Source organism: Zeus faber, assembly GCF_960531495.2.
Source record: "Zeus faber genome assembly, chromosome: 6".
NCBI lineage: Eukaryota > Metazoa > Chordata > Actinopteri > Zeiformes > Zeidae > Zeus > Zeus faber.
The window spans coordinates 34,233,583-34,257,012 of record NC_137201.1 but is presented as its reverse complement, the minus strand read 5'-3'; the positions used below and the strand labels follow the sequence as shown (position 1 = coordinate 34,257,012).

General features: G+C 43.7%; 2 protein-coding genes across 2 annotated transcripts; both read right to left on the bottom strand.

The window, feature by feature from the left end:
* Positions 1 to 191: 191 nt before the first annotated feature.
* On the bottom strand, positions 192 to 11,782 carry LOC307232089 (uncharacterized protein). The gene is made up of 13 exons (XM_080002970.1): positions 11,657 to 11,782; positions 9,355 to 9,997; positions 8,293 to 8,352; positions 8,147 to 8,199; positions 7,927 to 8,071; positions 7,332 to 7,454; positions 7,108 to 7,226; positions 6,312 to 6,540; positions 4,154 to 4,268; positions 3,862 to 3,982; positions 3,032 to 3,143; positions 2,343 to 2,455; positions 192 to 1,810 (listed from the first exon to the last, which is right to left on the bottom strand). The coding sequence occupies exons 2-13, from the start codon at positions 9,976 to 9,978 to the stop codon at positions 1,738 to 1,740; spliced, it is 1,887 nt and encodes a 628-aa protein (XP_079859096.1). The 5' UTR covers positions 9,979 to 9,997; positions 11,657 to 11,782; the 3' UTR covers positions 192 to 1,737.
* A 3,994-nt stretch (positions 11,783 to 15,776) lies between these two features.
* On the bottom strand, positions 15,777 to 23,428 carry pstpip1a (proline-serine-threonine phosphatase interacting protein 1a). Its single transcript, XM_080002969.1, has 15 exons — positions 22,624 to 23,428; positions 21,501 to 21,601; positions 21,324 to 21,398; positions 21,151 to 21,185; positions 20,882 to 20,988; positions 20,683 to 20,745; positions 19,691 to 19,789; positions 19,224 to 19,269; positions 19,053 to 19,132; positions 18,571 to 18,669; positions 17,861 to 17,957; positions 17,497 to 17,584; positions 17,287 to 17,363; positions 16,876 to 16,958; positions 15,777 to 16,787 (listed from the first exon to the last, which is right to left on the bottom strand). Exons 1-15 carry the CDS (start codon positions 22,651 to 22,653, stop codon positions 16,656 to 16,658), a joined length of 1,212 nt encoding a protein of 403 aa, XP_079859095.1. The 5' UTR covers positions 22,654 to 23,428; the 3' UTR covers positions 15,777 to 16,655.
* Between the last annotated feature and the right edge of the window lie 2 nt (positions 23,429 to 23,430).

The following is a 23,430-nucleotide window of genomic DNA, read 5'->3' as shown; positions in this document are numbered from 1 at the left end:
TAAAAACCTTGTCAGTACATTTCAAAAGTCCAAAACTGAATTTGATCAAATATGAGGTGAGAATACAGTATGTAGGCTGTACATCCTGGGGACTAAACAGAAAAGTGTGTGTATGTGTGCTGTAGTAAAGTCAAGGCCAGCACAGGGAAGCAGCGGAGAAACCAGATGAGTCACACACGCAGCAATGAGTTGCTTTCATAGTTTATTCATCAGTGATTTGGAAATTGAGAAACAAAACAAAGAGTTGGGTGCGTTCTTTATAAGACAAACCGTCTGACGCAAACGCACCAAACTCTTGGTGCCGGGGCGACCTCCACGTCGTCCACATTCCAAATGAAAAACATTTTTTTTTCATCTTTAGGGTATGAATTGTACAATGAAGGCACTCACAAGGTGCAGCCCACATCTCATCCGTCCAAAACGTTTCCATCTGTGATATTGTGTAGAACTGATTTGTTCTTACATTTTCATTTCATTCTTAAAACTTCTTGGGACAAATCTCAACCTTAAAAAACTTGACAAACTCTTGTTTCCTCACATTATTCAAACAGTGATGAAATGATTTTCTTTCAATTTCAAAATAAACCAAGTCATTAAAAAGGACCGAGCCCCTTGCAGCAGATGATCCTTCATACATGTATTCAGTGAGTGCTGGATGAATCATGTCATTTCCCACGTTACGTAATGTTTGGGTTTCCCTTCTTAGTGGAAGAGGATTAGGAAATGCCTCCATAATCTGCCCATTAAAGGGGACCTATTATGCTCCCTTTCTAGTTCTTATAGGTCTCTGAGGTCCCCAAAACATGTTTTTTTTTTTTTGCTGGGAATACCACTAAATGATGCATTCAAGCCATTCCAACATGCCTCGAAACCATCCTGTTCCTGGACGGGCCCTTTCTGTGGGAGGAGCCACCCTCCTGAGGCCCCCAGTTCTGTGAGCCAATGAGCTTTGAGCTTCACTTCCAGGTTCCGTTGCATTTAGTCTGTAAACTTTCATGGATTTCACCTTATCAGTCCCCAAAATGTGTTTCTGAACAAATTGAAGCCGAGAAATAAACAATCCAGTTTCTGAATCTTCACTCATAAAAGTTTGTTCCGACTTCAATGAGGCAGCGTGCACTGCAGGGACGCCGCACCGGCCCTTTTGATACATTCAGTTAACGCCTGAAAATAAAATGAAATAAAAACATCTACAATAAAAACACTTTTTTTTTTTTTGGTTTTGTTTGAAGAAACACAGCAGCTCATGCGTCGCAGCCTCCCGTCCATCTGCTGCATACGTTGTGGGTTTTTGTTTTATAAAGAAACACAGCGGGATTATTTTTTAAATACTCACATCATCATCTGCAGTTTCTTCATGGAGTTGGTATTGAATTCCTCTTTCTTTTAAAAGATTTGTGCTGGTCTGTTATCCAACACCCGTGGGTGGAGTTACTCAGAGGGCGGTTGTCATTGGACTGAGGCTCTGAATGACCTTGTTTTTTGTCACAGATGAGTGTCAAGGCCTTGTTTCATCAAAACAAACTGAGTGAGTTGTTTTATTTCAGTGTGTGTGTGTCAGTGGTTCCATCAGAGACCAATGTACGTGCACAAGCACTGAAAAGGGAGTTTTTCATAATAGGTTTTTAACCAACGCAGAGCTTCCTCCAACGATGGTTTGAACCTCCATCCAAAGAAAAAATGGACATTTCATTGAAGCCGACAGAATAAGAGCTTTTCATGGATCACAAATCTTTTCTATTTCTTCTTTTCATTGGCCGCCTTCCGTGAAACCGTCTTGTTCGTGTTGCTGTATTTCTGTCGATCATTCCTGTTTGGTAGGAAGGGAAAAGTCAAACGATGTAAATATAAATTATAGATTGTGGAGGTGAATTTTAACTTCCTTAACTACTAAATGAGGGTCGTGTACATATACGCTGTACACCTCATATAAACAGCGTATGTCATTATGATCCCTCTATCCTGACACACACACACACACTGATCAGCCACAACATTAAAGCAGTGACAGGTGAAGTGAATAACATTGATCATCTGGTTCCAATGGCACCTGTCAAGGGGTGGAATATATTATTATTATATATATACTGTTATATATATATATATATATATATATATATATATATATATATATATATATATACTGTTATCTATATCTATATCTATATCTATATATCTATATATATATATATATACTGTTATATATTATTATATATATACTGTTATATATTATTATTATTATATATATACTGTTATATATTATTATTATATTATACCGTTATCTAATATCATATGTATAATATATAATATTACTATCCATCCCATAGTCCACACCTGCGTACCTGTTCATTTTCATCTTGTTCCTGCATCCCAGTCCTCCCTCCCAGTGGCTGCTGTGTGCTCCTCTGGTCATCAGGCCTCCACAGCCCACGCACGGCTTCCCGTTGTTGTAGGGCTGCAGAGCAAGGCACCTTCATTAGTACAGCACTTTACATGAATACTAACAGATAAATGAACTCTATTTCAGTTTTGGGCGTGAGTGTAGAGTGAGACCCTGAAGGATCATGATCATTCATTAGCAAATTCTATTTTAAATGATTATTTCTCTCAAATGATGCATAACTACCCAGAATAATTCTTCTCATATCACTCACATGACAAGTTCAATTTCTTTAAAAGTTAAACCAGTTCTCCAAATAACAGCTTGAGTAAGACAATTACTTTGAGTACATTTCTAATATTCACAATTTAATTTATATTTCTGTCTTATACATTTCTTGCTACGGTACATACAGTGAAATAACATTTTGATGCATTCAGGGTGTTTTGTTAGGGTCTCTGCTTCCAACTTACTGTACAAATCAGTTTGCTGTTCTTTGTTTTATTGACAAATGAATGAATATTTGACAGCATTTCTTCACCTGAACTGTATATTAGAAGTTGAAGGAACGGAGCGTTGCTACGTGGACGCCAGTTAAGTTACAAGAACAGAAGGAGACTCGACTGATCTCAGGAGGAACTTGAGTTCTACCTGCTCGGTGGCACAGTGTCCGCAGATCATCCTGGTGGCCAGCTCCATGGGGTGGTCCTGCTCCTTGTCATGACACACGCCACAGGGGTACGCCCTCCCACAGCACGGGAACCTGTCAGGGCAGCAGCGCTCTGTCACCACGGCGACAGCTCGCAGCTAAGGTGCGTGAACTACTACTGCGAGTGAGATGAGACGGAAACTGTATCCATCCCAAAGGAATCTACTGAGACGACAGCTGCTCGATCGAGCGCACCGTTGTAAAAGGTGAATATAAACATAATAAAGATGGAAATAAAACAATGTATGAAAAAGAAAATGTACCCGAAAAAATAAGGAAAGTAGCAATTATTATGTTCTTATGGAGACTTGCAGTAGTAAAGCAAGTCATTTTAGAGTAGAGTTAAAGGTGCAGTGCGTGGAATTTAGGGAACAGACTTGGCATAAATGGAATATAATATTGATAAGTATGTTTTAATTAGTGTACAATCCCATGAAAATAAGAATTGTGGTGTTGGCGTCACCGTCGAATGAGCTGTTTTTATCTACGTAGGGAGCGGGTACGCCTCATGGAGGCCGCCATCTTGCACCGCCATGTTTCTACAGTAGCCCAGAACGGACAAATCAAACACTGGCTCTAGAGAGGGACTTTCACTTTTTTTGCAAGTTTCTTCCACGGAGGCCATGGTGCACCGCCGTGGGGAGGGGTGTTCAGTTGGTTGTTGTCCTCAACCGCACCACTAGGTGGCGCTACATTCTACACACTGCACCTTTAAGAGGCTCTAGAGCAGAGTTGAGGTCAGTAGAGTCAGGTGGTTCTCGAGGGGAGGCACCTCATCCAGCGCTGGCTCTGCCTGAAGTGTCTGCAGGCTCCTTCCTCCGGCAGCGGTTTCCCTTTCTGCACAGCTGGATCTCTCAGCTTCCTCTGGTGGTTCTGGGCTGAGACGTTCAGACCTGCACAAAATATGAATTTACTATTAAAATAATCACCTGAAGTCTTTATACCCCAGGCAACTTTTGTACAGTGTATTGTTGTGTGAACGACGAACTGACTATTTTGTAGGTTAATAGCAGGTCCGTGGGAACCTGCTGATCCTGCGTCCTGTGCTTGGTCATGTGACTCACCTGGTTTGTTGGCGCGCGGTGGAATGAACAGGAATGTGGTGGAATCCACCAGGATGCTGAGCTTACTGTGACAGTGCTCGCAGTTAAACTCTTTGGTCTGACCGTAGCAGAGGTTCTGGAGGAACAGAAACATCACATTCGGTTACAGCACCACAGGTACATTCCATCTTCTTTACCCTCGGCCAACTAACAACAAGCCTCAAATATAGACCAGGAACCATTTCACGGCCATTCCTGAATCAAACACTGATATTGTATCTGCAGGAGGGAAACAGAAGCATTCCAAGACAGAAGAAATGTTTGTTTTATGTGTCACAGTGTCCTTATGTCAACCAGCCCCCTCTCCAAGGTTTCCTGTGGAGACGAATGTCATTTTAAGAAGGAAGAAGGAAAAGCGACCCAGTTCAAATCTCCTGCGGCCCACCTGCGGGTCGCCAGCCACACTTTGATTTAGAGTCTCTGATCATCCCAAACGGCGTCTTTAGGGGTGAAAGGAAAGTGGAGCTTCAGAGGAAACGCACACAAAGATTCAAGATTCAGGATTGAAAAGATCTCTTCTTCACATTCATATTGCACTGATCATACAACATGTAGTGAAATGCTTTTTTGGCTCCAGAGACTGCTGGGAATAGTACAAATACAATAAAATAAAATAAAACAAAAATAAAAATAGGAGTAAAATCAAGAAAAAAATACAAATCTCTATACAACATGGTGCTCAGCGGCTCAGGAGGCAGAGCGGGTCATCTAGTCATCGGAAGATTGTCGGTTCGATCCCCGGCTCCTCCTGGTCGCGTGCTGATGTGTCCTTGAGCAAGACACTTGACCCCCTAACTGCTCCCAGGGCGTCGCTACATGCAGCCACTGCTCCCGGCTACGTCAGTTACTAGGATGTCAAATGCAGAGAAATGCATTTAGTTGCCTCAGTATTGGTACTCTGTGCAATGACAATTAGTTGAATCTAATCTAATGTATGTACACATAATTACATACAAAGAAAATGTAATTATGTACATTGTTCAATATTATCTGTGCAATGTTGGCGAACTGAGAATCTAATAATGATAAATATCAAGGAATATAAATGTGTGCAAGCATTTACAGCGGTGAGGTGAAGACAGTGTTTATGAGGTGAGGCCTAGGTTGTGACCGAGTTCAGTTTTCTTATGTCCTCTGGGGGAAGAAGCTCTTTCTCAGTCTCTCTGTTCTGGTCTTGTGGCTGCGGAGGCGTCTGGCTGACCGCAGCCACTGGAACAGACCATGGTTGGGATGTTGGGAATCCTTAGTAGTCCTCTTAGCTCTGGTCCTGCACCACCTGGTGTATAAGTTCTGTAGGGGAGCGAGTCTCGTCCCGGTGGTACGCTCAGCCGAACGTAGTTAACGTAACGTTAATATTAGAATTATCCACTATCCAGTCAGATGAACTTATCCAAATTATAAAACCCACCAATGAACCTGAACCCCCCCCCCCCCAAAGTCATTTACACAGAGCGTTGTACTAGTTATTTGTGGCAGACTTCTACAAAAACATCTTTTACACCTTTTAACTTTCTAAAATATTTTTTTTTTTTTTTTATAGGAAGATATCGCAACCCCACCGTTACCGTGGCCCCTAAACCGTGATACATGCCGAGCCGTGAGCCAACTGTGTCGTCAGCACACCTTACAATGGTGTTGGAGTTACTCTCGGCCTCACAGTCATTAGCGTACAGGGAGTAGAGCAGAGGACTTATGACGCTGCCTTGGGGAATCCTGTGTTGAGGGTGCGGGGGCCTGAGGCATGGCTGCTTTCCTCGGGTTCTCAGAGCCCTCCTCACGTCGTGCTCTCAGATGCTGAGTGTGCGTTCCTCTCTGGTGGCGGAAACCTGTTCTATCATGCTAACCTGGGGGCTAATGCTTATGCTAGTGCCGTTAGCCTCCAAGGGCGAAAAGAACGAGTTCAGGTCTTCTGTCGCAGAAGTGACAGCCCTTGAGATGCAAGGAGAACATGCAAACTGCAGAGCTGAGACGATGTTCCAGTCCCTGTTTCTGGAGCTACGAGGCAACAGCACAACCCACCGCACTCCAGAAATACCTTCTTCTTCTTCTTTTTGCTGCTCCCATTACCTTATTAATAATAATAATAATAATAATAATAATAATACCAGCCTGTCCTGACCTGCAGGGGAACCTCCTTGCTGCAGCTCATGCAGCCCACAGCGAGCTGGGTGTCCTGCAGCACCAGGTCGCAGGCTGCAGCGTTGTGCAGGTCCAGGAAGCCCAGCACGTGGCTGTAGCGGTGCAGCATGCCGGGCCGGAACGCAGCGCTGATTCTGCTGCTGCACCTCTCACACTGAACCTCGCACGAAGTCCTGCCGCTCAGAGTCAGGTCCGCCGTCACTTTACACCTGCAGCCGGCCAGCGTGCACACATTACATGACATGATGTCATTGATCAGACGCGTCTGTCCAAAGAGACTTACAATCAGAACATTTGTCAGGGTATCAAACCAGCTGAAAATTCTCTGGAATCAAGCAGCACAAGTAGAGTTGGAGAGTTGTTGGTTTTTTTGGAATGTACGTTGGACAGTAAACGGAAAAAAGATGCTCATGGGGTAGACAGGTCCAGGTCACATGCGTTATTATTACATATTACAGGTGTAATCAGTTGAGGAAATCATGATCATTTTGTAAAAGAGTTTCCATGAATTTGTTTGAGTCAAAGTTAGAATCTAATAGAATGCTAATTTGGCACATATTATCAGTCAAGTTGAGGAAAACGAACCATGTATCCAAATTTTTATATTCCAACATTAAATCACAATAAAGGTTAATTCTACATAAAAAGTTTATATGTATTATTACACTATTTAAAGAAATATACTGTGATAGTGGGATAAAATGAACAGCTATAATCAACTAATACATCAAATCAAGGAAACTTCCAGCCGGGTGTGGTCCTCTGGGCGTGCTCACCTGCTGCACTGCAGACACACTGTGACCCGCGTCGCCACCACGGTGGCCGTGTTGTCTCCCAGACTCAGGCCGAGCAGCTTGACCTCCGTGCCTCGACGCGGCTCGCTGATCTTGATGTTCTGTACCAGACGCCTGGCCTCCTCCTCCTCGTCGTCGTCGTCGTCGTCGTCCTCCTCGTCGTCGTCGTCATCGTCCTCCTCCTCCTCCTCCTCCACCTCCTCCACCTCCTCCACCTCCTCAGGGAGCGACACAGCCGCCTCCTGCAGCGTCTCGCTCAGCGTTGCCTGCAGCTCCCGGTATGGAATGAACTGCAGACCGGCTCGTTCACACTCGATGGTTCTTTTCAGCTGTGGGATTATATCGAAAGCATAAGGTTGATGTGGTAATTCCGTAAGATTATTTTGTGAAAAAATCCCCACTTTTTAAGAAACTGTTCAATGTAGTTGCAACAGGCATGTGCTCATCTATTCGCCGTCTCCATTGTTGGTGGCGGAGTCCGCCTTTCCCGGCAATAATGCATTGATCGGGTACATGGAAGAAGTGAAAGGCAGTGTAGCTGGTTGCGGTCAGTAAACTGTGGATATGGAGGAACATTCACAAAAAATATCCCCACCCACAAGAAAATAAAACACATCAACAATCAATGGATCAGAAGGAAAAGGGAGCGACGTCTTAGAGTGAGAGAGAAAGAAACGTTGCCTCGTCAATTGGAATTCTGGGAGCTGTAGCGACTTGGCCAACGCAGACCATCTGATGGATGGACATTTTAAAGTAAAGCTGGTGAACTATGAACCCTTCTGTCTGGCGGCCGCCGCCCACCTGCCTCGCACCCTCGGTGAACAGCCTCTCCAGACTGCGGTCCAGCCAGCGCAGGAAGGGCCGGAGCAGCAGCTCCACTTTCCCCATCAGCTGATTGGTCGCGTGCTTGGCCCGGAGCCAATCCGTGGACGCCTGCTGTACGTGCCTGTGAGGGAAAGAGAATTATTTTTTCAAGTATTAATGTCACTCACACAACCACCGAGGATGGGTTCCCTCTCACCTGCCCATCACCGACGGAAGATCCTGGTCTTCTGGAACGCCGAAAGTGAAAATCTGAGGAGGATTATCCAGAATTATCAAGGTATCGGGTTGAGTAATAATTTGAATATTAGGATGTTCTGTGTATGGGGAAGTACAAGCTGTTACCTCCAAGGGGTATTTCTCTGGGAAGCTGACCAAGATGTCGACTTCTTTCAGGTCAAAAGGCTGCGAGACAAAGAGCAGCGAGTCACTTTGTCTTTATAAAACACAAGGACGCAGTTTTATCTCTCGTATAAAGACAGATTGCACATATCTGTATATACATAATTGCCTATTCCATATACGTAAGCATATTCCTTCTATCTATTCCATTTAATTTCATTGTATTTTATTTTATTCTATATATTTTTACTTTATTATATAAGTATTCGACTTATTGTATTACGTTTTAGGAGTCAGTTAGTTGGTCTTTTAGAAATAAATTTTTCCTAGGACATATTGTGTGTTATGACCGGGTGGGTTGCATTACATTTCACTGCATATATGTATGAAAGTATGTATATGTATGAAAGTATGTATATGTATGTGACGAATAAACCTCTTGAATCTTGAACCTTGCATATAGAGCGGGGTGGTGAGATCCGATCACAAGTGGTTTACCGAGACGCATGTGGAGACGTATTCTAATGCCAGGTGTGAACAGATGTACTTAGAGCTGTCCACTTGTGATCAGATCACCCAAGATGCATTTTAATAGCAGGTGCAAACAGAGCGTCAACATATTAATAATTTACAAATATATATAAAAAAAATGTTGCAGAGCGATTATAATGCATTGTTTAAGGTTTGTAGAGATAAAAAGTTACAAGTTACAAAGTTAAGATTTAGGTCTGTTACTCACACACACACATATCGATGACAGCTACAGACGCCCCTGCACCACCCTGGACCCCCCTGGACCACCACAACGCCCAATTTCAAATAATTGCCAAATCGGCCTTGAAAATCACATAATGTGGCCCTAGCTTTAGCGTCCTTGAGTAAGACACTGAACCCCTCACTGCTCCCGAAGAGCAGATTGGTGCCTTGTTTAGCTGCCTCCGCCATCGGTGTGTGAATGTGAGGCAAAATTGTGAAGTGCATAGAAAGGCTGATATATTAAATTTGGTCCATTTATCATATTAATCTCATCTGAAAGGAATGACAAAGAGACTGATAGAAAGTTACCCATTCGGGGTCTGTGGCCTCCACGGTGGCTCTGTAAAATGTCACTAAACCGTCACTTTGCTCCTGAATGATCAGCTGGTCTTTGGGGAAACGTTTCACCAGCTGCCTGATCTCCGTGTCCCTCAGCTGCTTGGTCAGATCCTCCGTCAGCTCGCTCAGCTTGGCTTCCTGCGGCGTCACACCGGGCCGCGCTGCCGGGCGCCTCACGCAGCCTCTGTTTGCAGGAGCCTCCACCGACCGCTCCTCCACCGGGGGAAACTGAGCCGGATGCCAGAAGCGGCACCGATCCTCCATGGCGCAGAAGCCGGACATGAAGTAGAGGCAGGGGCGTCGCCTCGCCCGCTCCGTCCTGGCAGCCACGCCTCCACTGCGGCTGTCAGTGGCCGCAGCCGACTTCGCTCCCTCAGACTGTCTGGAGCGCGTCTCTTCCCGGTTCTCCAGCTCCGGTCTCCTGTCCGGTTTGTTCTGGTTCATCTTAGTCGCGTCTCTTTGATGCAGGAATTTGCATTTTCCCCCAAAGTTGCAGCGTCTTCCCAGAGCGTAGAAGCGGCAGAGCTGCTGCATCTGGAGTCCCGGAGCAACGGCCTCCGCTCCACCCGTGTTTTCCTTCTCTTCATCCCCCATCACCACCAACAAATCAGACCTAGAAGAGCACGGACGACGAACCCCATTAAAATATCTAAAGTAATATCAGGAGCTGACACTTCATCGGGCGTCGGCTGATATCACACTTTTATTTACTACTTTTTAAGACAAATTCTAAGGACATTTAAGATAAAATGTTGCAGGTAAGTTGTTCATATTGAGACAGATCAGTATTAGGGAGAAACAGGGAGGTTATGAACTGGATGATTCTATGAACCATTATTAGTTAACATGTTCAAAGGTCAGAAAGCAAGGTAACAATTATAATTACAATAATATAACAACAACAACAACAACAACAACAACAACAATACTACCAATAATAACAAATAAAACTAATAATAATAATAATAATAATAATTATAACAATAATAATATTTATTTGTATAGCTACTTTCACACACAAAATGCACCTAAAAGTACTTTAATGTAAGAGATTCGTGACGGTTCTCCCTCTCTCTCCCTCCCGCCCCCCCATTCCCCTCTCTCTCCTGCTTCTCTCCTTCCCACCCTCGTCCTCACTCGCTCTCTCCCCCTCTCTCACCCCCCCCCCTCGCTCTCTCTGTCTCTCGCTCTCCCTCCCCTCTCTCTCTCTATATATATCCCTCGTCCTCACTCGCTCTCCCTCCCCTCTCTCTCTCTCTCTCTCTATATCCCTCGTCCTCACTCGCTCTCTCCCCCTCTCTCACTCCCCCCCTCCTCGCTCTCTCTGTCTGTCTCGCTCTCCCTCCCCTCTCTCTCTCTATATATATCCCTCGTCCTCACTCGCTCTCCCTCCCCTCTCTCTCTCTCTCTCTCTATATCCCTCGTCCTCACTCGCTCTCTCCCCCTCTCACTCCCCCCCTCCTCGCTCTCTCTGTCTGTCTCGCTCTCCCTCCCCTCTCTCTCTCTATATATATCCCTCGTCCTCACTCGCTCTCTCCCCCTGTCTCTCTCTCTCCCCCCTCTCTACATCCCCCCCTCCTCGCTCTCTCTCTCTATATATCCCTCGTCCTCACTCGCTCTCTCCCCCTTTGTCTCTCTCTCCCCCCCCTCTCTACATCCCCCCCTCCTCGCTCTCTCTGTCTGTTTTGCTCTCCCTCCCCTCTCTCTCTCTCTCTCTATATGCCTTGTCCTCACTTGCTCTCTCCCCCTCTGTCTCGCTCTCCCTCCCCCCACTCTATATCCCTCCTCGCTCTCTCTCACCCCTCTCTCTCTCTATATCCCCCTCTCTCCCCCCTCTTTCTTTTCTCTCTCTCTCTCTCTATATATATATATATCCCCCTCTCTCTTTATATATATATATATATATATATAAATATATATATATATATATATATATATATATATATATATATATATATATATATATCCCTCCCCCCCTTTCTCTCTCTCTCTCTCTCTCTCTCTATATATATATATCCCTCTCTCTCCCTCTGCTGACACACCTCATAACTTCAGTATGTGTTTGGTATTTCTTTGGTTTTAAGTTTGTTAATTAATAAACTTTATACTTTTCAGTTTTAAAACCGTGTATCCCCCGTGTAAAGTCATGACTTTACACAAACTGTCCAACCAACACTGTTTTACACAGAACAATTGAAATATGTCCTGGATTTCAGACATTTAAGGGGCTGATTTGAGGGGATGATTCTTTACGTAGAAAACAGGAACTTGCCTCCGTTTGGTTGAATGGGGATGATCCAGGTGAACACTGAGTCACTCCAACGTTAACAGGAATGTAGATGTAGCTCTTGTAGATGTAGTTCTTGTAGACGTAGCTCTTGTAGACGTAGCTCTTGTAGACGTAGCTCTTGTAGACGTTGTTCTTGTAGATGTTGTTCTTGTAGATGTAGCTCTTGTAGATGTAGCTCTTGTAGATGTTGTTCTTGTAGATGTAGCTCTTGTAGATGTTGTTCTTGTAGATGTTGTTCTTGTAGATGTAGCTCTTGTAGATGTTGTTCTTGTAGATGTAGCTCTTGTAGATGTTGTTCTTGTAGATGTAGCTCTTGTAGATGTTGTTCTTGTAGATGTAGCTCTTGTAGATGTTGTTCTTGTAGATGTAGCTCTTGTAGATGTTGTTCTTGTAGATGTAGCTCTTGTAGATGTTGTTCTTGTAGATGTAGCTCTTGTAGATGTTGTTCTTGTAGATGTTGTTCTTGTAGATGTAGCTCTTGTAGATGTTGTTCTTGTAGATGTTGTTCTTGTAGATGTAGCTCTTGTAGATGTTGTTCTTGTAGATGTTGTTCTTGTAGATGTTGTTCTTGTAGATGTTGTTCTTGTTTAGTAAACAACGTGTCTCTGGTTGGACAGGAAACCAACGTGTCACGCTGTGATGAAGAGGCTCCAGCTCCAGCCCCGGGAGCTGGTATTGGCTCCTCCTCCGCCCCCTGCAGGTTGGAGGGTGAACTGTTCAGCTGAGCAGGTGACGCACTTCTTTCACATTCAAGGTCAAGTTCAAGGTCAAGTTCAAGAGATCATTTGTCACATACATACACATACGGACATACATATATGTAGTGAAATGTCATGACACCCGGTGATTACGCACAATAAGCTCTGAAAATACAAAAAATACCAAAATGTGCGTAATCGACACAAGGCGCTCGCGCAGGCGGCCGCAAGGGGCGGCGCCACGATCGTGATTCTGGTTCTATAACGATATGAGAGAATGAACTGACGGTGTTGTATTAAATATACATTTAAATCCTCCTCAATGAAACTTACCTGAACTTACGTACCTCCAGCACTTACCTCACAGAGTAGAAGTCCTGGCTATTAAAATTGCCAACCTTGTATCAGTAATAACATGAATAATTACAATAAAAGTAAAAGGTGAACCGGAGGGAAAGGTACATGTGTACTATATATGTGTCTGGGCAAGATGTACACATTTATGAAGAACGTGTCCTCGCCGCGCCCCAACACGCGGCTCAGGTTGTGGCTCTCGGGGACCCACCTGCGCTAGTTCACGAGCGATACAGGCTCCCAAGGGTCAGATCCCTGATGAGCTCACAGTGTCTACTCACGTTTCATTTGTTCTCCATTTGACATTCTCGGATTTTATTATTGTTATTTTCATAATCATCAAACAAGAAAAACGTCATTTAATGTAAAGAAGTAAATTAAAGATTTAAGAACAATTAAACAAGTTATAAGAGGTCAATTAAAAGTAAATTAGTAGTAAAGAAGGAAATTTGAAAAAAAATAAAATAAAAATATATATATATATACAAAATGTAAAAAATAAAATAAAAAATAAGAAAACAATTAATTAGAAGTAAATAGAGGTACATTAGAAGTAAATAAGTAGTAAAGAAGAAGAAAATAACAAGTAAATAACAAGTTAAGCAGGTGGAGGACCTGAGCTGACCAACAATATCCTCCAGTCTTTTTATGTCTAAGGGGACGACGTGAGATATGGCAGCAGTCATATTACTGGGGAACTGGAGGAAGGTTCATTTCTGGATGTGGAGGCACTAATATTCTGTCTGATAGATATCATTTTGTTACTGAAGAATGTAGTGAACTCCTCACATTTTTCAATGGAGAGCATCTCTGACGGGTTGTAGATGGTGCATTAATAAGTGGATCAACAGTGAAGAAGAGCACTTTACTATTGTTGATGTTTTCATGAATGATTTTAGAGAAGAAAGACGCTCTGGCCTGTTTCATTTCAATGTTGTATCGATTGAGTCCATCCTTGTAAATTTCATGACGAACCTGAAGTTTTGTCTTTCTCCATTTTCGTTCTGGCCGGTGACTCTCTCTCTTAAGCTGCCTAGCAACCGCTCCATTTCTGCAGGGGGCTTTTTGTTTTTCTATGTTTTTATTTTTAACAGGTGCAATGTTATCAATGATATTTAGTATTTTGGAGTTGGAAGTTGTTCACAGGATCCTCAGTTGATGATGCTTTGAACAGCGGTAACTCATCTACAATTCTCTTAAAAGGTTTCAATGGTATTATTGTTAATGATACATTTTTTAATTGTTGGGGTTCCCCTCTGTTGTACAGGAAGAGCAGACACGTCAAAAACATGCAACAGTGATCTGAAATATCAACATCCATGACGTAGGATACAGTGATATTTAGTCCTTTTGATACGACCACGTCCAGAGTTTGCCCCTTATGGTGGGTGAGTCCAGAAAGGTGCTGAGTGAGGTCAACGCCTCCAACGGGCTCATGAAGTGTTGAGCATCTGGGTCTGTTTGATTGTCAACACGAACGTTAAAATCACCTGAGATGATGACACAATCATAACCAGTGGAGACCTTGGACAGAAGCTCAGAGAATTCATCAAGAAAGCCACATTCAGATTTTGGTGGCTAACAGCGATGGTTAAATTGGGGGCGCTGCGGTTGATAGATACATCAAGGTGTTGAAAAGAGGTGAATTCTCTGAGGAGGGCTTCCCTGCAGGTGTAGATATCAGAGCAGACGGCAGCTACTCCACCGCGTCTTACCAGCTCTAGTGGTTTGGATGAACTTGAAATGAGGAGGTGCTGTCTCAATGAGTGCGACTGTGCCGTTCCTGTCCAGTCAGGTGTCAGTCAGTAGAGAAATCCAGGTTCTGGTACTTGTTGTACAAGTACAATACTAATTGTTCTGGGTGCGTGGCTTTGCAGGGGACTGATAGTTGGAGTGTGAACCGGTAGTTAGTTGGTTAGATTCCTGTATGTTGCAGGGAAGTTACATGATTTGGGTCCATGGTTTATAATTACAGGTATTTGTAAAGCAGGGTGACAGTCATTAATGTCATTGGAGTGGATCGGACTCACCAAACATCAGCAGTGAACAGAGGATTTTAACGTAAGTTCCATGTTCAAGGCGGAGACGTGATCCGTGAAAGTTTGGACGAACTCCATCACGTCTGAAGACGTTTGGACGGTTTAAGAAGGTGCCAAGAAACAGAAGTAAATGAGAAGTAAGAGGTAAATATAAGTAAATGAGAAGTAATTAGAAGTAAATAAGAAGTAATTTGAAGTAAATTTGAAGAAGTAAATATAAGTAAATGAGAAGTAAATTAGAAGTAAATAAGTAAATATAAGTAAATGAGAAGTAATTAGAAGTAAATTAGAAGTAAAGAAGTATATAGAAGTAAATTAAAAGTAATTAGAAGAAGTAAATAGAACTAAATGAGAAGTAATTAGAAGTAAATTACAATAGAAGTAAATGAGAAGTAAATTAGAAGAAGTAAATATAAGTTAATTAGAAGTAATTAAAAGTAAAGAAGTAAATTAGAAGTAAATTGGAAGTAAATTGGAAGTAAATTAGCAGACTGTGTTTGTGTGTCACCTCCTAGTTGTTTCACCAGTTCAGACACACTAGTTCATATAAAGTTGATTTAAAGTAATATCCTTTATATTGCATCGTTATGTGCATTTGAGAAATATAAATATCTTTTTCCTTTTTTTTAGACTTTAACAGTGTTTTTAAAGCATAAAAATGAAAAGACATTCCTCTCACCACATGCAAGTATTAAAAATGTAACATTTGCATACGGTATCTGCAGTATGCATTGTGATAACAATGCATACTGCAGATAGAATTGGCAATTGTATTTTATTACTTTTACTTTTTATTGTTTTATTTTATTGTTTTATAATTGTTTTGCCTTTTGTGTAATGCCGATCATCTGTAGACACACACCAATAAATCACCATGATATTCCTCGTACACCTGAAGGCAGCAGGAGGAGTAAAGTCATTCTGATTCTGATTATTACCTGCTCCAAAATGTAGTCCTAGAAAAGTTCTTGTCATATCCAGTGTCCTGATACTTCATAAAGTACTACTGTTTTAATCGTTTTATTTCTCAGCAGATGATGTTCACGCAGATCCTGATTCAAATGTCAAATAGAACAGGTAAATAGAACAGGTAAATAGAACAGGTGGAATCATAGTCATGTACAAGAAGATCCCCCCCTCTAACAGGCGGTCTTCTTGTTAAAACTCTGAAGCTACATTAAAACATGAAAAGCAGAACACCTTCACCTCCTGCAAAATATATTTCATCCCTTTCCAAAAATGTCTCATGTCCACCTGCATATGCCTGTTCTTTTGAAATATTTCAGCATCTCGTTATATCTCAAATGAATCCATGAAGAGAAACAAAAAGTGTTTTCCTCAGCTGTAAGTATCCACCAACCAAACCACAGATATCTACAATTCTAAAATTCTGAAGAAAAAGACAAAACCCAACGTAGGCTTGGTCGTGGTGGGAAACCGGTCAGGTTTCGTATTTGCTCCGTGTTTCCACATTTCCGACATTCAAAGGGGCCCGTCTGCCAGGACGTGCGGCAACACTTGGCCCGCGGGCCACCGGTCCAATGGCCCGCTCTGTGGCAGGGAGAGGATGGAGTGTTGTCCGGGTCGTCGGAGGCTGTTGCCACAGAGACGCATGACAGACACAGCAGGTTGTAGATGGACACTGAGATCCTTAAATCGCTGGAATGATATTTACCTTCCATTAGAATTATATCTTCTAAGCTGGAGACCAAAACCCGCGGATGCAGAAGATGAAATCAGTCTTGTGGTTTTCAGCTTCAGTGCAGCCTGTCAGTCGTGCTGATACTGGAATCACTTGGATTCAGACTTAAAATCACACCAATAAATAGTTCACCACTTCTCATCCGTATGTACAGCAGATAGAACACCCACGTAGCTCTGACCGGTCGGTCACTCTCTGCTGAGGTAGGATCCTGGAACCAGGCCGTAGCGGCCGTTCCTCTCCACCCTCCACCACCCGTCCACCCCCTGGTCCAGCACCAGCACCACGTCCCCGGCGCTGACGGACAGCTCGTCCTCCCCCTGGAGACACCGACACATGGACGACACATCTCAACACCACCCGTGTTAAAACAACAAGGCCGTATATCTCCGTGGGGTTCGGACGCACCTGGGCCACGTAGTCGTACATGGTGGTGTACCCCACCGCAGAAAACCCCGGGATGGAGGCGTACAATCCGTCCGTGGTTTCGGCTGAAGGAGCAGTTCACATGTTTGAATGAATCACATTCTGAGCCAAAATAACCTGCATAAAGGGACGTTGGACTGGTGCGCCCCCTAGTGGCCGTTTAATGAACACAAACTCAACTTACCTGGGTCGCTGTGTTGTGAGCTCATTTAACTGGGATTCTAAAATGTATTTGTGCGTCAGATTTACCAATATATTATAAACACGGAGCGGGCTGCGTTAGCCTGGGGTTTGAGGCCTCTGGTTTAACCAGTGAAAGCTATGTTTCTCCTTAGAGACTGACTGGATCAGCTGGGGTTCAGGTTGTCATGGGAACATCGTCACAGCTCGTACCTTTGGATTGAGCCCCTGGTTCAGAGAGGCTGGTTTTAGGGGCGGTGGCGTTGCTTCCTTGGAGAAGATTTGAAAACCTGGAATTAGACACAGACGGACGGCCTGATAAAACAAAAACAACCTCCTGGGGTTTGTAAGGAAGATAACTTCACACATGAATTCAATGTCACAAAGCTTCTATGTACGGTGAATAAAAGACGGATGTGTAACCTTTTCATGACTCCGCCCACAAACCCGGATGTGCCGTTGCTGTCGGACGCCGCCTCCCGTTCATAGTAGTTCTGGAATTCAACTGGTGCTGCGGAGGAATTATAATGTTTGTGTTGTGTTGTTGTGTTGTTTGGGTTTAAAAAAACAGGAAGAAAGGCTTTATGGTGAGCCGAACGTCCCCTCGGGAGGGAACAGCCTTCAATCCATCTTCTCTGATCAAACACAGCTGAAGGCGGGAAACACCGAGTCCACCTGTGTTTTCAGAGCCTGACGAGCCTCTCCCTGATTCGGCCGTCGAGGGGCCATATTGAAATGCTCCACCTGGGACGGTGTCGCATCCCAGCGGAGGGAAAGCGCCGCGTACCTGGAGGACGGGAGCCGGTGCCTCGCAGCGTGGCGAAGCAGTTGTTGTCCTCCGCGATGTCGCAGCTTTCCAGAACTCGCCGCGCCTCCTCGCAACACTGAGAGGAAAGGTCAAAACAGCTTCTTAGATGAAATGCGGTTGGCGGCTTGCCAAGCCCCGCAAGGTTGTAATCTGATGGTCGACCTCAGTCCGGACGGTGTAAGAAGGGTGGAGCTGGGTGGAGGTGATGAGTCACCATGGTCTGATCAACGCCATCCACGGGCTGAGTGACCGCCGGGCCGTCCGGCTCGACCCGGCTGACCCGACGCTCCGAGCCCCAGGAACTAAACACGAACCGCTCAGACCCTGAAGCTATGTTTCAGGTTCCGTCTTTCCATTTCCTTTATAAAACCGGGTCACGAGGGGAAGGGAGTACTACGAACGAGCAGTGAGCGTTACATCTGCTGATAAGTATTCAAAGTTCAAAACAGCGGCCGGCAGCGCATTTGACCCATCAGCGTTGTTGGGAACTACAAATTCCCCCAAAAAGTGCCATCTCGCTTGCAGGGGAAATTTTTGGGACCGAGGACGACCCCGAGCAGAGCCAGATCCAGGCCCGCGTTCCTCCTGGTTCCTGCGGCGGAGAAAGGGGGGGTCGGAGGTCGTAGGGGGGTTGGAGGGGGGGTCGTAGGGGGGTCAGTGGGGGGTCTGTGGGGGACAGCGGCGCCCACCTCGTCGTCCTTGACGCTCTGCATGGAGAGGTGGTTGCAGTGCATCCACAGCGCGTTCCTCAGCGTGGTGATGCGTTCCTCCTCCTGCAGCTGGAACACCTGCCGCGGACACACTGCATCAGGACCGGAGCCAAGATGGAGGAAAGGTTACGTTGTTTACAGAACTACGAGCGGAACGGCCTCCTCAGAGGGGAGCGAACTGTAAATCATGAGGGGATCTCTTTGTCTCCTGACCGGTCGTTTGGGTTCAGACTGAGATCCTCTGACGTCTGGGATCCTGGAGTGTGTGTACTACTGGGAGTCTTTAGAAAGGAGTACCCTCCCATAACAGGGTTACAGTGAATCATTAACCCCTTCAAGACTGAGCGTCTGCAGCGCCGTCCAGGTCACGACGGAAAACACGAGCAGGCGTCCGTATTTGAGTAACCCTGTGAGCAGAGCGCTGCTTGACCTGCATGAACGGTGCTTTTCATTGGTCCTACCTCACACGTGCTCATGTGCGTGAACTCCCACTCCTGACGGATGATGTCGAGCTGCTCGATGTTCAACATGTACTGCCTCTCTGAGTAGAAATAAACAAACATGCTCAATACATCTCTCACAATCTGAGAGGAATCTGATAAAGAGGAAGAAATATGCGCACGCACACTTACCAGCTTCCGCAGCAGCCTCTCTGCATTGTTTTGATTTGTGATGTAGCTATAACCGCAAAAAAGAGAGAAGTTACAAAAAGCTAAATGCCGCAGGAAGATAATATGACTTTATTAATGTACTACAGTACTTTACAGTATCACTCAACTTTGCCTTTGAACAATACATCTTTACAGTGAAACACTTTGTGTTGGGTTCATTTGTGTTTTAATGGAAAGCAGCTCGAGATAGAGCAGGATAGAGGTGGAGCTGGAGCAGGATGGAGTTGGGGGTGGAGGGGAAGCTGAGTGGCGATGGATCTGGAGATGGATGGAGGTGGACGTGGGTGAAGGTGGAGCAGGGTGGTGTTTGAGGTGGGGGTGGAGCAGGGTGGTGTTTGGGCTAGGTGGAGATGAAGCTGGGTGCAGGTGGATCTGGGTGGATGTGGAACTGGAGCTGGGTGGTGTTTGAGGCGGATGGAGGTGATTACCTTCTCAGTGTGTTTGGGTGTAGCTGTGCTGCTGCTCCTCTCGGCCACTTGCTCGGCCTCGTCTGCCTCCCTGCAGCGCTGCTCGTAGCTCCTCCTCGCCTAGAAACAAAAACACACACAAACGAGGGGCCTTAGTATAACTTTGTATAACTTAGTATAAGGTAGTTTATGGTAGTATAACTTAGTACAACTTAGTACAACTTAGTTTAACTTATTATAACGTAGTATAACGTAGTATAACTTGGTATAACTTAGTATAACTTTGTATAAAGTAGTATAACTTAGTATAACTTAGTACAACTTAGTATAACTTAGTATAACTTAGTACAACTTAGTATAACTTAGTATAACTTAGTATAACTTAGTACAACTTAGTATAACTTAGTGCAACTTAGTGCAACTTAGTACAACTTAGTACAACTTAGTATAATTTAGAATAAAGTAGTATAACTTAGTACAACTTAGTATAACTCAGTGTAAAGAAGTACAACTTAGTACAACTTAGTACAACTAGTACAACTTAGTATAACTTAGTACAACTTAGTACAAAGTAGTATAACTATGTATAACTTAGTACAACTTAGTATTACTTAGTACAACTTAGTATAAAGTATGATTTAGTACAACTTAGAACAACTTAGTATAAAGTATGATTTAGTATAACTTAGTATAACTTAATACAACTTAGTATAACTTTATAATTTGATATCAGTTAGTATAAATCATTTTAACTTACTTAAGTTCATATAACTTGAGTTCAGTCTTACTTCCTGATTGACTGGCACTGAGTTCCCTGCTCTCTCTCTCTCTCTCTCTCTCTCTCTCTCTCTCTCTCTGGTCCATTTTAAACCGCTCGCTCAGCTTTACCGTGGAAACGTCTGTTGTTGGGCCGAGGCAGCTGCTTTAAATGTAGCTGCCGCCCTGAGATGCTGCTTGTCAGTGCATTCATTAGAGTAAACAGTTATGGTCCTAATACTGTGGTGTGAACTCACATCAATAGTTTTCTTATACAGAGACACTTTAGTTTTCTGGACCCGCTCCATGACAGCTTCATACTGATGGAGAAAAAAAGAAAATAAATGAATCGAAGAAACAGATACTCGGCTGATGACACAACGACCACTATTCATTTGCCTGTGCGACCTGAAATGGAAACTACTTTGTGAATCAAAAACAACTTGTGATCATCACCTTCTTCCGCTGGTCTTTTTGCTGTTCTCTGAACTGCTCCAACCGTTTCGACTCCTCCTTCAGGATCCCAGAGAGATGGATGTGCAGGTTTCCTACAGCCTCAGTTTCTAACAGACAATACAGCATACGGTAAAAAAAAAATAATAAAAAAGTTAAACAGAGCATGGAACACTGCATTCAAATGAGCTGGAGCGAAACTGCACCGGTACAGTCAGACCCAAACAGAAGAGGCACTTTGTGAAAACAAATAATGTAACATCTGTACTTACGTGCTTTCAGTTCATCCAAGGACGTTCTCAAGGTGCTGAAACAAACGGACAATAAAATGAAACATCACTTGAAATATAACATTCCTACTCTAATAACTATCATAAGTTGTATCATAGCAGGCTGTACCAATCCTCAATACCTAATAATTTGGATGTGGCGTGGTGTGTTTCACCTGATCTCATAGAGGCCTCCTGCCTTGCGTGCGATAGCGACCAGTTCTTTTCCGTACCTCTCCTCCGCTGAAGCCCTGCAGGAACAGGCTGCTTAGTGCCACCACAACACTGGCAGCTTCTGACTCATCATGCCAACCTCCTTTCAAAGATGCCAACCTCCTTTCAAAGATGCCAACCTCATTTTAAAGAGCTCCTCCGTGTCCTTGCATGTGCGTCGGCCATCACACAGTCTTTGCACGATGGCTTCGTATCCAGAATTGCTGATGAAATCCACTCCCTGAGAGACAAAAACCTAAAAGCTCATCACGGCGTCCCCAGCTACAACCATTCATGCTCAGATGACATCATTTTATTATTACGGGAGCAGCCGAAAGAAGAAGATAAACTAAACACACTGCGGGTTGAACCCTTACAGTCTTACTTCCTTACCCCTTAGTGGAGATAATTAGCTTTGGAAAATATATTCAAATCTTTTTTTTTTGCTATGATTTCATTTCAAAATGTTATTACATAACACGAAATGATACAAATCTAAGAAGGCTGTTTAACCTTCCCAACCAGAGTGCATACAGCACGATATCTTTATAACAATAATGAATAATAATGAAAAATGCAAACAAGCAAACTGCATTTAACAAAAATAATAATAAATATTATACTCAATTTCAGTTTTGGGTCATCAATTTATACAGAGACTTTGAAGAATCATGATCATTTTTCAATAAATAATATTTTATCATAATTTCCCTTTAATTATTAGTCTTGAACTACTCCAAGCAATAATTATCAATAATATTTCTGTTAAAATAAATATGTGTGAACAGCTGAACGAGATATCAACTTAAATCAGAGGGTTTGAAAAGTGACTGAACCTGTTTTGTTTTTTTACTTTGGACTCATTTGCAAAAGTTGTAATAGAATTATTGTGTGCAGCCCTTCATGCAAATCACCCAGAAGTGGTAGTGAGCGGCGGCTGTTACAGCATCAGAGAGATGTTTAAATTTGACATTTACAGGAAACACCGAACAGGATGGGAATGGCATCAAAGCCACACTGAATTTGCTCTAATTCGACTGGAATATAAAAGTAATATGCAAAGCACAACCCTAAAAAAACAGTGAAAACAGATTGGAATGCCTGGTGATGTTCTCTTCTTTTGTTGTAATTTATCTTTTCTCAGTTCTGTGCAAATAAAAAGAAAATACCTAACAGGGTTGCAAACAGGCGACAAGTGACTCAGCTCTGTTTGAGCTTAAACACAGAAACACAACGAGCACGTGGGAAGCGGCGGCCACTCACCCAAAACACGTCCTTGAATGGTCGGGTCATCTCGGCAGCGGAACACGTTGGATCCGGCGCAGAGTGTGGCCGCGTGACCGAGGCGGAGCAGCGCGGAGTGAGAGTGCAGCCGCGGACCCAGCACACCCATCGGCGGTCGACTTGTCTGCCTCAAATGAGGAAGAGACGGAGGCTTCCGAGAAAAAAAGCATCTGAAAACCACACGCGTTGAGTTCCTGCAGGAAGCAGCCTCGCGCGAACACACGGCCCTGACGCTGTGCGTCAACGAGTCAAACAACTCGTCTTTCACAGGACGCCTGCGTTTTAACGGTGGTTTTGTCGATTTCACAGTTTCACACCAGTTGTCACTCGTACAACCTGTTTCACGATGACATTCTCCTGAAGGAGACGCATCCTGACGGAGCTGTTGACTCTGTAGCTACTGCAGTCAAGTGCATCTTTCAACTACTATCTACTACTACTACTACTACTACTATCTTTAGTTTTACTCTACTTCATTTCTAATACGACCACATTTCTTTACATTAAAAAACAAACAAAATAAAGAGGCGTTATATTTATAAACGACAAAATCTGCGTGGATCTATGGAAGTGATCATCAGTGATCCATCAGCTCCATCTCCTCCTCCGTGACTCAGACTCCTCCTGTTTTGGTTTTATTGTAACTTCTAATCAGGACCTGCACCAGCATCATCTGCAGTAAACAAGGTTCAGTTGTACTTCATGGAGTATTATAGACCCAGGACGCTGGAATTGAAAAGTACTTTTACTTTAAATACAACAGCAAATACTTATGTGCGTTAACTT